The sequence below is a fragment of the Melitaea cinxia genome, chromosome 12, assembly GCF_905220565.1.
Source record: "Melitaea cinxia chromosome 12, ilMelCinx1.1, whole genome shotgun sequence".
Lineage (NCBI taxonomy): Eukaryota > Metazoa > Arthropoda > Insecta > Lepidoptera > Nymphalidae > Melitaea > Melitaea cinxia.
The window spans coordinates 12585245-12599576 of NC_059405.1; the positions used below are offsets into that span (position 1 = coordinate 12585245).

At 30.8% G+C, this 14332-nt stretch overlaps 2 protein-coding genes across 2 annotated transcripts in view; both read left to right on the forward strand.

The window, feature by feature from the left end:
• The window catches only part of LOC123658384 (Kv channel-interacting protein 4-like), a 107649-nt gene extending 93799 nt beyond the window's left edge, over nucleotides 1–13850 (forward strand). Inside the window, exons 3-5 of the mRNA XM_045593814.1 lie at nucleotides 11645–11718; nucleotides 12047–12259; nucleotides 13249–13850. Of these exons, the coding sequence (XP_045449770.1) occupies nucleotides 11645–11718; nucleotides 12047–12259; nucleotides 13249–13359 (398 nt within the window). The 3' untranslated portion in view covers nucleotides 13360–13850. The remainder of the gene's footprint in view (nucleotides 1–11644; nucleotides 11719–12046; nucleotides 12260–13248) is intronic.
• Nucleotides 7803–10048, forward strand: LOC123658382 (small ubiquitin-related modifier 3). The gene is made up of 3 exons (XM_045593813.1): nucleotides 7803–8030; nucleotides 8177–8293; nucleotides 9496–10048. The coding sequence occupies exons 1-3, from the start codon at nucleotides 8013–8015 to the stop codon at nucleotides 9631–9633; spliced, it is 273 nt and encodes a 90-aa protein (XP_045449769.1). The 5' UTR covers nucleotides 7803–8012; the 3' UTR covers nucleotides 9634–10048.
• Nucleotides 13851–14332: the final 482 nt, after the last annotated feature.

Consider the following 14332-nt stretch of genomic DNA (forward strand, 5'->3'; position numbering starts at 1 on the left):
CTCAATAAATTTAAGACAACCCACAAACGAGTTCATTAAAAATAATATATATGGTTAAGAAAAAGCGGTAAAAACAAAACAAACATTGCTGAAAATATAATTTTGACGTTAACGTATAATACTTTGAACACGAAAAACGCATCACATAATGTAGGTAATCCTATCAAGTTGAGTGTTTGGGTGTGGACGCTTTGCATCGGCCAATATGTATGCCACTTGTGTATTTAGGACGCGAATATTATGAAATAAAGTTCCATGATACTTTATAAATCCAATATTTACAAAATTCGATTAATTTATTTATTAACGTCAATACTAAACACAAGCAACATGTAAAAATTTCACTTAATGTAAAAAAAAAATAAGTGAGAACAATCTATTGTACTTGCACTATGATTATTTTGTAAGGTACATTTTTTCCTAAAAAACTATAGTTTCTGCTTGTGTGTCTTTCTTTCTGTCTATCTATGTCTATTGCGTGGCTTTGCTTGTATCACACAGTCTTTATTTGCTACAAAGTATTGTTTTTTTTAATTCAATTTAATTGTTAATGCTTTTAAGTAAATAAAATGACGACTATTATAAAAATTTAATAATTAAACATACAATATTTTCAAACTTACTCCTACTTTAATAGAAAGTTTTAATCAACGTAAAAATTATTTGCTTTATTTAAATTATACTCTCTAGAAAATACTTCTAGCAATTTAAGAAGTAAATATCTTAAAGGAGGTTTTATGAAAAAGAAAATACATTTTACGAAATAGGTGGACCAAGATCGGAGCGTGGTACTTAGGAGTTGTGCTCAAATGACTCAAGTATCTGTTACTCCAACCGCTTTAAAATGTAGCTTGACTGCGATATTGCCAAGCGTGTGCGTTTGGATAGAGGAATAATTCTGCAAAACATTGTAGTGTTCAAAGAATTTTATCGTCACTTTACTGAAGTAAAACTTCTTTATGCACGGCTTGACTTGGGGAGTAAGCTGGTGAATGCGTGACGAGAGCGTTACGAAAGATGTGAGCGGGTGAGGGAGATTTACGTTAGTGAAGATGGACGGTTTTACTTAAGTCATGTAGTCTAAAGCACACTTGTTTTTTTTTTAAGTGAATATATCGATTTTGTTACAATTTTTTAATGGACACTTGGCAATATTGAACAAAAATAAAAATATTTATGATCATTATTTTTACCACGAAAGTTGTTTTTTTTTTAATTATTAATAAACTATTATTTAGAAAAAAAAGATATGTGCAAACATACATTTCGGCACTTCTATTGATATCGATATAGAGTTACAGATTTCTTATCGTCTATAGTAAATTACTTAACACTTGCGTACCTACGTTCGCATAATGATATAGGTAATATTTGATTTTTTCTGATGGAAAGAACAGCTTAACTCAAAGGCAAAAAACCGTAATTATAAAAATTACTAATTTATAAAAATAGATTTTTTTTTACAAATAACAAGCTTTATAACTTGAAAATATTTTTATTTTGATTGAAAATAAGCCGCTTTACATACCTTAACCTTTAAACAAGATCCATTATGAGCCCCTTCGTCTACGTCAAAATCATCCCACATAAAACCTTGGAACTTCAGACTGTCTTATCAAAGTTTCAAGTTTTCCAACAAACGTGTTACACCTTCTTCTCTAGTATATTAAAATGTTATCTGATGACGTAGTTATTATTATAATAATCTTGCAATTTTTAATTGCAGACAGACAATGAGCCATATAAAACTAAATATGATTTTGTAATACATATTATTTATTAACTAGTTCTTAATAATTAATCTTTCTCTGAATTAGTTACTAGATATAGAATTTTGATATAATCCATACAAATCGTAAGAAAACTAACACCTCCAAGCAGATTCAGAGACAGATATAATTTAAATAAAATCGGTCATATCAAGTTAGCTTTTCTGCATGCATTGTAGCAACAATAGAACTCGCTCTTATTATTTACAAATCTGGTAATGCAGGTTCTTACTGACACGCGGCTGGTAAAAGCCTCTGAATGTAATGATCAAGGATCTTATTACATATTATTTCAAATAAAAAAAAAGTCACATAAAGAACCTTTCGAATACCAGGTACCAAGGTTCTAAAGGTTTGAATCCGAAAATCAAATCACGTAACCCGTTTCAATTCGAACAATAAATGTGGGACGGTTGTGATAATTCCTGGCATCGTTGTTATCGGTTACAGCTGGCCACAAATTCACGATTCACGACATACGGCCTCCGTTGCAAAATTCAGGGGATATAACAATCACATGCTATAAAGTACTCCAGAAAAAATACGTTTTTATGTTTCAACGTTTTATAAAAAACAGATAAATTTCAGATGTTTCTATTTACTCAGTTTGATATGTCGTTTATTGAAAAAAAATTTATTGAACTGAATGTATATTATGCTAAAAGAACGTTACACGACACATAATTTAGATCAATCACAACAAATAATTTAATTTAAATTGAATTTAAATCAAATAATAAAATTTTATAATAATATCTAACGTCTAGAATAATCCGGTATGTTACAAACCATAATTTAGTAGTCAAAACATAATTTAATAGTCTCATAATTCCATGATAATCACCACTGAACAAAGCACTAGCTTGTTCTTAACTAATGTATTTTGTATCTGCAATATAGTTTGTAAGTTTAAGTTTTTTTAATTTATTCTATACATGTAAAAATAAACACGGAATTTATGAAAAAAATGTTTTAAATCACTTCAGTTCTATTATGAGAAAATAACAAAACATAATAAAAAATAAAATCCCACGATGAATTTTATATTCTGATTATATGTATAGTCATCGACTCCTAAATGCGTTCCTCAAAATGCTAAAAAAAATTAAAAAGTAATTTTCTTTAAAATATTAGTTACACTAATAAATTATGAAATCTTTGATGGTTACTAAATTTTACTACTTATAATTAACTAGCGACCCAACCCAGGTTCGCACGGGGTCCTTTGAACAATTTGTTGGTGCTTCGTCAGTGATAGTACGTCGTTACAAAATGTTATTTAGGCTATCATTTAATTTTAATTATTTTCATACAAAAGTTTCATCTTAGCACTGAAAGCCACGTTCATATAATAATTAATTGGATAGCTCCGAAATACGTGCGATCACTTCTAAAGCTGGTTACAGACCAAGAGCTAAGTTAAGTTAGTTTAGTTTAGCTCGCATAGCTTACGCAGTTTTGCTTACTTGTGTGCAGAATGCAAACTATGCAAAGTAAGCTAAGTGAGCTAACTAAAATATGCGAAGCTAAGTTAGTTGTGTATGCCGATGCGCAGCTACACGAGCTAAGCTAAGCCCCTTCCGCCTACCCCGCACCCCTTCTTGTGTACTGAGGTTGACTGTGTTGACATATCCAAAGCTTAAAATGTTTTTTATTTAAGTAATAATATATCATTAATCTTCTTTTTCTATTATACGTATAAAGTATTCATTATCAGTCTTCATTTCTGCTGTGCGGCCTTAAGCACACACTCTATTATTTATTTATTTATTTTTTTGGTTTCGTGTAATTTTAGATCAGTGAATACTTCTAAAATATTCATTCAAATGAAATAAGGTATATGACCACAATTTTGATCTACATTAAATGGCCAAGGTAATTAATATACTTATCTAGATATTGATTAATACTGATACAAATTAGCTATACAAATAAAGAAATTTTTTGAATAAATTACTTCCCGATAAAAAAAAATTACTCTGAGATTCAACCTTAGGAAAGAGATATATACCATTGCAGACTTTTTGTAGGCCCTTTTTATGATATACAATTCCGTATATCATATAAGGGCAAAAAAATCTGTTTATTATTTACGAACTCACATTAGAAACCTCTAAAATTATCAGTGCTTCTATACTATATTATCATGTGCTATACATATAAATCTTCTTCTTGAATCATTTTACCTTTTTAAAAAAACGGTATTAAAATTCGTTGCGTAGTTTTAAAGATTTAAGCATACATAGGGACAGACAGACAGCGAGAAGCGACTTTGTTTTACGCTATGTCAATGAGCAACACGGAGTGGAGTAGCCATGTACAGGCGTTCCCCTCTGTCAAGGTATAAGGCCAAATGGCCATATGCATACAATAAAACTAGTTGCAGCCGCACTGATTACTAGACTAAATCTAGTTGCGCGATTGAATCAACGTCCTTCAAAAAATGCCAAATTGTTCTGTTTTTTTGCTGCAAAAAAAGATCTGCCACGTCAAATTTACTGAAACATGGCGTTACCTTTCATACGTAAGTATTTTTTAATCACATTATTACTTGTATACTTCTTTTAAACCTTTTTTAAACTTAAAAATTACAAATATTATCGGTCGTGTTGACTCGATTTGTTTACCAACACAGGTTGCTCGCCCTCATACAATATGCGGATCGGTCGAGCGACTGATCGGAGTCTATTTCCAAGAAGTCACTATCGCCGAGCGATAGTGTTGTTACCGGTTTGTTTGTAGATGGTTATCGATAAAAACGGCAAAGGCAAAAGAGGAGACAGACATTTTTGAGATTTTGATTTATTTAAAATATTATATTGCTAGCTTTTTTTAATAAACATAGTTATATAATAAAATTGCATTAAATTAAATATAATACACGTATTATGAGTATTAATACATTTTACTAGAATTACTTAATGTGAACTTCAACCATAATGTTTTATATAAAAATTTGGCAGGTTTTCTAAAAATCCAAATTTAAGCGATACATGGAAAAAATTTGTAATAACAGATTAACCATGACGCACACAAAAAATAATGTGATTTGTTCAGATCATATCAATACCACTAACTTTCAAGTGTTGGCGAACAATAGAAGGATTAGTTGAGGGCACCAAACCAACACTAACGCCACACTGTTTTTGTCCCGTAAGTTTTTTTTTTGTCTCATGTACAAGGTAATCAAGATATGGTTCACCTTGGTCATAGTAGTGAAATGAAGCTTAGATTTATCAACTTTGAAAATTAACAATGTCCATCCTTTCAGAGTCATCAACAAATCATTCAATCTAGCAGATGACTCAAAATGTATGTTAACTTTAAATTGTTTATTGTAGACTGGCATTGTTTGGCACAACAACGTTGCACCAAACGTATTGTAACATAATTATAGTAGTTAGACCAAAAAGGGAGGAGGTTCTCAATTCGACTGTGTTTTTTATGTATATTACTTCAGAACTTTTGACTGGGTGGACCGATTTTGATGATTTTTAATTTAATAGAAAGCTGGTGTTTATCATGTGGTCGTGTTTAAATTTCATCGAGATCTGATTACAACTTTTTGAGTAACCTTTGATAACGCGTATATATTACGTATATTGTATTACTTGTCGATGTAATTGAAGTCAGTTTTTTTTTCGTTTGTGACCAATACAATTATTGTAGATAATGATGTGTTCTACAAAGTCTTACTACATTATATATTTCTATTATCATTAGTTTTTGCAGCGCACGCAATGTAAGGAATTTTTTAGGTTATTTTTTTATCCCTTGGGTTACATTATTGGAGTTTTAGTAAGGATCCCTAATATTTTTGAAAATATAGTATAACCTATGTCACTCAAGGATAGTGTAGCTTCTCAACGGTGAAATAATTTTTTGAATCGGTCCAGTAGTTTCGGAGCCTATTCAATGCTAGCAAACAAACAATCAAATCTTTACTCTTTATAATCGTTTATTTTACATGAAGATGTTTGATTTGTAGTATATAATAAATTAAGTCTATTTTTATAATAACATCTTGCATTTGTATCACTTTAAAAACCTTATTTCCCTAACCGAGTACTTGAATTTATCGATAATGCATATCGACAGTTGTTACAACCATGGCTGTAAGCAACTTGTTAGTGTAGTTGCGGCGTGTCATTATACTGTAATGACACAGAGTAGTATGTGTGTTTCGTAGTGACAGACGATTATTTTTGTGTGGGAATTAGATAAAGTCAGCAATAATAATAGTAAGCAGTAATTTCCTACCGCAAAAAATGCCAGACAGTTTTGTATCGGTAAAAAACACCAGCCGGCCTAGCATGCATACAACGAGATATCTCTTGACGAGAGAGAAAGATAATGTCTACATCGAGTATTTTCTCGATTACCCTAACATGCGCACTACGAGAGACAAAATTCTCTTCCGAAGACTTCGCCTTGTCGAGTAGAGAAACATTATCAACCATAATCACAACTGAATATCATTCTTATTTCTTATGTCGTAAAGTTGAATTTACAAGGTTATTGACCAATTTCAAACGAGTGACACATGTTTTATTTAAAAATGTTCTCGGCCTTTTGGCTAAGATAAAAAGTGTATATCTAATTTAAAAAACTCTAATATGGAAAATAAAACGGCATAAGTAAATGAATTTAATTATATATGTAAAACAATATGCTCGTGTTGTGCTTTATATCTTGTCGCACATTAGATAATTGTAATTCTATCACGCATCGTTTGTTTGTTTTTTTTTTTTTTTTTTTTAAATTTTTTGAATTTTTGAATTTTTTTTTTTTTGATTATTGATTTTACTTTTATTCTATTTAATTTTATTTTTAGTTATTGATTTTTTAAATATAATTTTGTTTTGTTTTTTATTCTGAATGTTGTCTTGTCTTGTTGTACTAACCCAATATGGACTTATACTTTGGTCTAAAATAAAGTATTATTATTATTATTATTATTATTATTATTATTTAGAATAAGAAGCAACAGGGCGCAAATACGTTTTTTGTGTCATTATATGGCACACTTCACTCGACTTTTCGCATTTCCCGCTCTTCGTATACCGAAATTATATAATTAAAATAGGGAAACGCCATGGTATACAAAAAATAGGCACCCGGTTTTATTTATTTTTTATTTATCGTCTTTCTCGTCGATAATATTGAAGACGAGAAGTTTCTCTTCCTAAAACGACAAAATTCGACAAAATTACGATGTCATGTTAGCTTCCGTAGAGATAAATATCACAGATCACTAAAATTTAATGATTATCTCTTCTTGACGTAACGAGAAGAGTATCGCGTGCACGCATGTTAGCTACTGTAGACATAGAGAGATAATACGAGAAAAGGGGTCGACAAAATTTTGTCGTGGCGTGCATGCTAGGCCTGCAGGGCTACTCTCCTCCGTGTTGCTCTATGTCCGTCGTTAAAAAAAAACTTAATGAAAAACATCTATTTTGGTGAACTAGAAACAAGCTAGAAAAATTGTCTAAATGATAAAAATAAACATTATCCAATTATTATTTATAATTATTTGTCTATATAGGCCTCTTTGTATCAAAACTCAAAAACTTATAACAATATTTAAAATATATTACTTCAATCGCGTGAGATTTTTAAAATACGATAAACAATAAAAAACGGATTTCAGTAATGGAACAGCCCTACTCATTTCCGATAAAATTTAACAATATGTGACAACCCTATTCTTGTATTCAAATTTAATATTGGCAGTATCATTCCAAACGGAAGTCAAAAAACTATTAAAAAATCATTTTTAATTGATAAAGGTTCGGTTACATATCATTTTCATGTAATACAAAAACTAAAATGATGACTCTTTGATGAACATCATTCAAAGTTCAAAAGTATTCGATTAAACACTCCAAAAAATGTAATTGTTGTTACAAATATACGCAATAATAAATGCAACTCCCATAATTTATGTCAATTGTTTAAATAAATAATTTATTTTATGTAATGGAAGTGATTTGTGTGGAATCTGTGATATTTTATTGAGTCGAAGTCGAATGTCACTCATTGCGCAGAAGCGCGCCATTACTACCATACTGCGCATATGTTGGTAGCATTGACTGTTTCCTCCAAGCCACTCGAACGGACGCCATTACCACGCCACCGGACCACTAAACTGTCACTGTGTAATTTAAGTGATTTTCTGATAATTCATTTGAATTATATATTGTTTGTGTTAATAGAAAACAATAAATATAAAATTTCAAGATGTCTGATGAGAAAAAGGTACAATCTTTAACGTATTATCAGTTGTATATCATGATTGAGCTTACAGACATGGCGTTCCTGGTTCAATGTGGTTATTTGTTCTTTATTGAATGTTGAATATTATGGGTAGCGTCGTAAGTGATTTGTAATTATTTTATTTTCAGGGAGAAAGCGAACACATCAACTTAAAAGTACTAGGACAGGATAATGCTATTGTCCAATTCAAAATAAAGAAACACACACCTCTAAGAAAGTTGATGAATGCGTACTGTGATAGAGCGGTTAGTATCTTAGTGATATATTCTTTGTTCTATTTTATATATTTATACATAGAATGTGTAGTAATTTGTCTTGTTTCTAAAGTTATTACCGGCGTATTTAGCTTACAATTCCGCTTGTTACACTAATGTGAAGGAAGTTCTCATGATGTATTATAAAATTCAACCCTGAACATAATTAATTTCTATTTTGATCAACACTGGTTAGAAAATTATATTAAATATTGCCAATGCAAATAATAATGCTCTTCAGCCCTTATAATTTTATATCCAACTTATAGTCTTCCATTTTGTGAGTGCTATCATAGTACATTTTTTAGTAACCTTTTACACTTAATAATTGCAATGACTAAAGTCACTCAATTGTTTTTGTTGCATTGTTTATCACATTTTTTTTTCTGTAAATACATAAATCCAATTTTTTTATAACAGATTTACAATATCTAATTATTATAAAATGCTCTCACTCACTAAAATGTCTAATATGTTATTCTATGAAAGCTACATTCATTAATAATCTCGAAATAAGTAATTAAATGTCATGAAAAGTTATTTGGTAAAATATCACACCATCTGATGAATGAATGAAATAAACAAAAACCTATGCCTACATTTTTTTATAAATAATACGCATTATCGTTTTTGTTGTTTCATGATGATACGACGAGAGCAGCTAATCCTTATGTATAAAATGCTTGTGAAATTTATAACAAAATTTCAAAACAGCCTATTTTTTTATTTATTTAATAGGTGTATTCACTTCAGTAAATTAATGAATAGATAATATATATATAATATAATAGACTGTGTGTACTACTACTGTTATATGCAGCAATTCTACAAATAAAAGTATTTCTTTATAGACCCTTATTTTTTGGGTTCATGTGTAACTTACAATAAAAAGTTAACTTGACATTTATAAATTACAATTAACAAAGAGAAAAATCTTTGACCAGCTTTTTTTACTTACCTTCATTTCAAATGTCAACATAAACATAATAGAAATGAGCTAAAAATAACGAATTACCTGCTAAGTAAAATAAAGAAAATAAATTTACACGGTTTTGTAATATAATATATTGACATCAAAAGTTGACTTAATTAAAATTTAAAAATAAATCTTCAGTGTAAATAAAAATAAATGTTCTATGAAGAAAAAAAACTTCAATGTAATTATTAATTAATGAAATTTTACATTCTTCTAGGGTCTATCAATGCAAGTTGTCAGATTCCGATTTGACGGACAACCTATCAACGAAAATGACACGCCCACATCACTGGAAATGGAAGAGGGTGACACAATAGAAGTGTACCAACAGCAGACGGGAGGGGCTCTAGTGTAAATTATAACTTAAGAACTGTCCATGTGCGAAGATCGCCAGTGTGCCCATCTCAAACGTTTAACATTAAGTTAATTTTAATACCAACATACATTATTATCTTTATAAAAAATTTACAAATTTCTGAGACATAATTTTCTTTAATTCCTTTTTCCTTTGTATTATGTCTCGGAAATTTTAATGTAATTAAGATGGATATTTGAGGTAAACCAAATGATCTAGGTAACTTCAACAATTATTCCATTGTGATAATTTTTAGTTGACATTTCTACAATCAGCCAGTATTTTAAATGCTGAAGCACTAAGGCATTTCCATATTTCTATGTGGTTAACTGTAATTTATTGGACTTATGTCCATTCCAAATGTCAGGTTTATAACTGCTGATGTACCTATCTGAAATAAAGTAAATGTAATAAATGTGTATTTTTATTTACTATTTGTTTATTTTAGTTATGTTTATCCTATCTCATTAGTGATAAAATTAGTTATCGTTTTTGCGTCGTGATAGAAATATCTAATTACGTCATAACTATAAATAAGTATTTCACAACAATGAGAAATAAAAAGTTTATAAATTAAATATACACCATATTCTACCAATATTGTGTACATATAATTATTATACAAATTCAGGAATAAAAGTATGAATCTAAATATATAGTTTGTTTGACTCGTAATTGCATTAAAGTGGCATACAACTAAAGAACCGCATATAGAAACGAATTATTTTTCTCGTAGAAACTTTTTTATTGTTTACTAGCTGTGCTCGCGACGTCGTCGGCGTGGAATTAGAAAAAATATATTGTTCAGTTCGCAATTACATCAGCTATCTGCCAGTAACAGTCCCGTCGAAATCGGTCGTGCCGTTTCAGACATTAGCCGAAACAGACAGACAAAAATTGTGAAAAATCTTATTTTGGTACAAGTATCGTGTATACATCCATATGCATTTAGTAAAAAGCGGCTATTTTAATATTACAAAAAGATACTCTAATTTTATTTATTTGCATATATTATAGCCGTGCTTAAGCGCTCACGAAAGGTATCATGCGAAAAGAGTTTATCAAATTAGCTCGTCTATTTAAACAAAATCAAATTTAAAAATGGTCTTTCACGTGGAACGTGATCTATTACACATACACACACATTTGAAGGAAGGCAGTTAGGAGTCGAACATTCTGTTTAACCAAATTGAGAGCGACTTCAAAAAAGGTGGAGGTTCTCAATTCGACTAAGTTTACAAACCAAGTATAAAAGATGAACTTATAAGTTATAAATTAAAATCCCAGTCGTTTGTTTCTGATCCATTTCTATGAGTTATAACAAGGTCTATAAGTATTTTGTAATAATACCTACTAAATAATATATAAAAGCTTTCTAACACAAAAATATTTTTAAATCGATATTGTGGGAAGCGAACGAAATAAAAAAGAATATGGCGATATATTCTCTAAAAGTATAGGCATACCGCATAATTAATATACTGAAAACATTGGTTCTATGCGTCATAGTGTAATAATTCATCTTTCTTAACTACCAGGCTTTGAAAACGCCAGACCGAATTTTTCCAACCCAATAATGTTTTGGATGCTGTGTGGTTACGGCATTAAAGAATGTAGCCACCCCCTCTCTTCCCGTAGGTGTCATAAAAGGCGACTAAGGGATAACACAGTTCCACTGCCACCCTAGAACTAAAAAAGCCGACCGATGGCAGGATAACCATCCAACTACTGGCTTTGAAATATACAGACCGAAGACGGGCAGCAGCGTCTTCAGTGCGACAAAGCCAGCCCTGCGGTCACCAACCCGCCTTGCCCAGCGTGGTGACTATGGGCAAAACACATGAGTTCACGCCATTTTTGACTCGAACTTGTGGAGGCCTATGTCCAGTAGTGGACTGCGATAGGTTGATGTGATGTGATGATGATGAATAATGTTTTCAAACGAACACTCATTTATAGTAGAAACTGTAAGAATTATTTTTGTAATAAACGTGAAAATATTATTTTTCAGCCAATACAGCCCAGTACGCTCACTACGTTTTCAATACACTGGACCAAGATCGAAGTGGATTGCTGAGTTTTGAGGTACAAATAATGCTTTATCTAAAATTTACGAACTTATACCTACATAAAAAATATAAACATTTGAATATTTAATATGGTCTTTAGTTCGCGTGTTAAGCTTTGTATATTTTAACGACTTAAGATTTGTAAAAACGAAGCATTTTACAACTAAACAAATTATCCAAATATCATATGTAATTTTATAAATACAAATCGTTGAAAGTTAATATGTAAATGAGTTATAGAAGAGTTATAAGTAGAAGGACTAAATTAACAAAGGAATCGTACATCAAAAAATCATTACATAGTTCGAAGTAGTTTTTGCAATAATGTAAACAACTTTTTACAGGAGTTCGTCACTGGCCTGTCTGTATTATCAAGAGGAACTTTAGAAGAGAAATTAAGATGGACATTCTCACTGTACGATATTAACGGTGATGGATATATAACTAAAGAGGAAATGACTGAGATTGTAACGGCAATTTATGATCTAATGGGTAAAATTGTAGAACCAATGATTGACGACGAAGCTGTACGAGAAAAAGTCGAAAGATTATTTCAGGTACGTGTAAAAAAGTAATAAGTAATAAATAAATATACATAATTATAACTAATGTATTAATTTGCAAAAAAATATTTTTAACAGACTTCCAAAAAAGGAGGTTGTATTTTTTTATGTATATTCAGATTCAGAACTTTCGTCTTCAGAACTTTTGACTGGGTGGACCGATTTCGAGAATTTTGTTTAACCGAAAGGTTATGTATGTCATTTGGTCCCATTTCAATTTATTTGAGATCTAACAACTACTTTTTGAGTTATATCTAATAATTTTTACTTATTTTTATTTTTACTTGACTATTTACTGGTTGTACCGATTTTGATGATTTTTAATTTAATCGAAAGCTGATGTTTATCATGTGGTCACATTTAAATTTCATTGAGATCTGATAACAACTTTTTGAGTAATCTTTGATAAACCGTATGTACTTGACTATTTTTTCGTCTACCTACGTTGTATTACTGACTTGTCGATGTAATTGAAGTCGGTTTTTTTTTCGTTTGCGACCAATACAATTATATTATAACCTATTACAATGCGAACGGCAACACAATTAGGTACTAATAAAATGCAAATTATTTTTAAAAGGCGTTACCGGTAATGTGTCGGTGATGTCTGTCTTGTGCTGTACTGTAACTTGTCCAACTGCAGAGCATAAATCTCTTCTATTGGGGAGAAGGGTTATGGCTTAATCCGCAACGTTGGTCCATTTCAAGTTTGCGGATATATAGATCTTAGAATTTAATCTAATCTTAATATTTCGAAGGTGCAATTTAATCTCAATATTTTACATCACCAATGCCACAGTAAAAACGTGCGGCTCCTTGATTGTGCCACCTTGACTTTTTTTGCACCTATTCTATAGATTGAAGGATGAAAACTTAATGAAATTTTTAAAAAATAGAGACATTGAATTAAAACTTTTTAACTTTTTAGTATGTGTTATTGGTACCTAACCTAATACTAGTTCTTTTGTCATGTATTTTTTTAGAAAATGGATTTAAACCGCGACGGCGTGCTGACTCTGGACGAGTTCCTAGACTGCTGCCTGCGAGACGAGGAAATCACTCGCTCTATGGGAGTGTTCGACAGCAACTTCTGACGCCCCGCAGCAGCGCGCGCGCGACGCCGCGCTTCGTAGGGCGCCGCGATCAGGATACAGCGAGCAAGCTTAGGGGCCATCCATAAATTACGTCACACCTAGAGGTAGGGGGTCCACAAAGTGACATTATGTGACAAAGGGTGGGTATACAAAATTTTGTCACATCACATTTCAAAATATAATATACATATATATAATTGTTAGTATTAAAATAATTTTATATTTCATGAGTATGGTGGATTATGCATGACGTAACACTAGGGGGGGGGTCTCATAAATGTGACCATCTGTGACAAAGACGGGAAAGGTTAAAAAAGTCGTGGAATTCGTGTGACATTATTTATGGATGACCCCTTATATGTTACCGTTTTATTGTGAACATTAACATTATAATCTGTACAGTAAGAACGCCAAATTGTGATCTTAAATTTTACATCAGTGATTTTAAATTGTCTTTTGACTTAAAAAGTTTTACAAATAATCTAATACAATCTGTCTTTTCTTCGTCAATTTCTGATGGTATAAATTTTTAAGGATGTACACAACAATACAGTGACATTTATACTGCTCAACGTACGTGAGGTCAAAAGCAAACGAGTCATCAAACTTGAATTAATACTTGCTAATAACTGCTTCTATGACCACTACCCTCTTTTTCGCTTACACTCATATCATTTATCAAACTCTAATGAAATATAATATATATGATCGTAACCTTCGATTAAACGTGAAAAAATTATTTCTGATATAGATAGTACTTTTGAACTTTCGACGTCACCTACAATAAAAAATTATAAAATTCTATTGATGACACTGTAATATATATATATGACACGATTATCGAAGTAAAGGAAAGTATTCAACAAAAAAGTGAGCAAGACTTCGAAAATGTAAATGGGAAATAATCGATATTTTAAAAACTAAAATTTTTCTAAAATCGTAGTTTAATGTTATAAATGTTCTTCTTCTATAG

Excerpts from the sequence above, each read along its gene's own strand:
- LOC123658382 (XM_045593813.1), top strand. Across the intron at positions 8,294-9,495 it reads ATGCGTACTGTGATAGAGCG|GGTCTATCAATGCAAGTTGT; the intron begins GTTAGTATCTTA and ends ACATTCTTCTAG.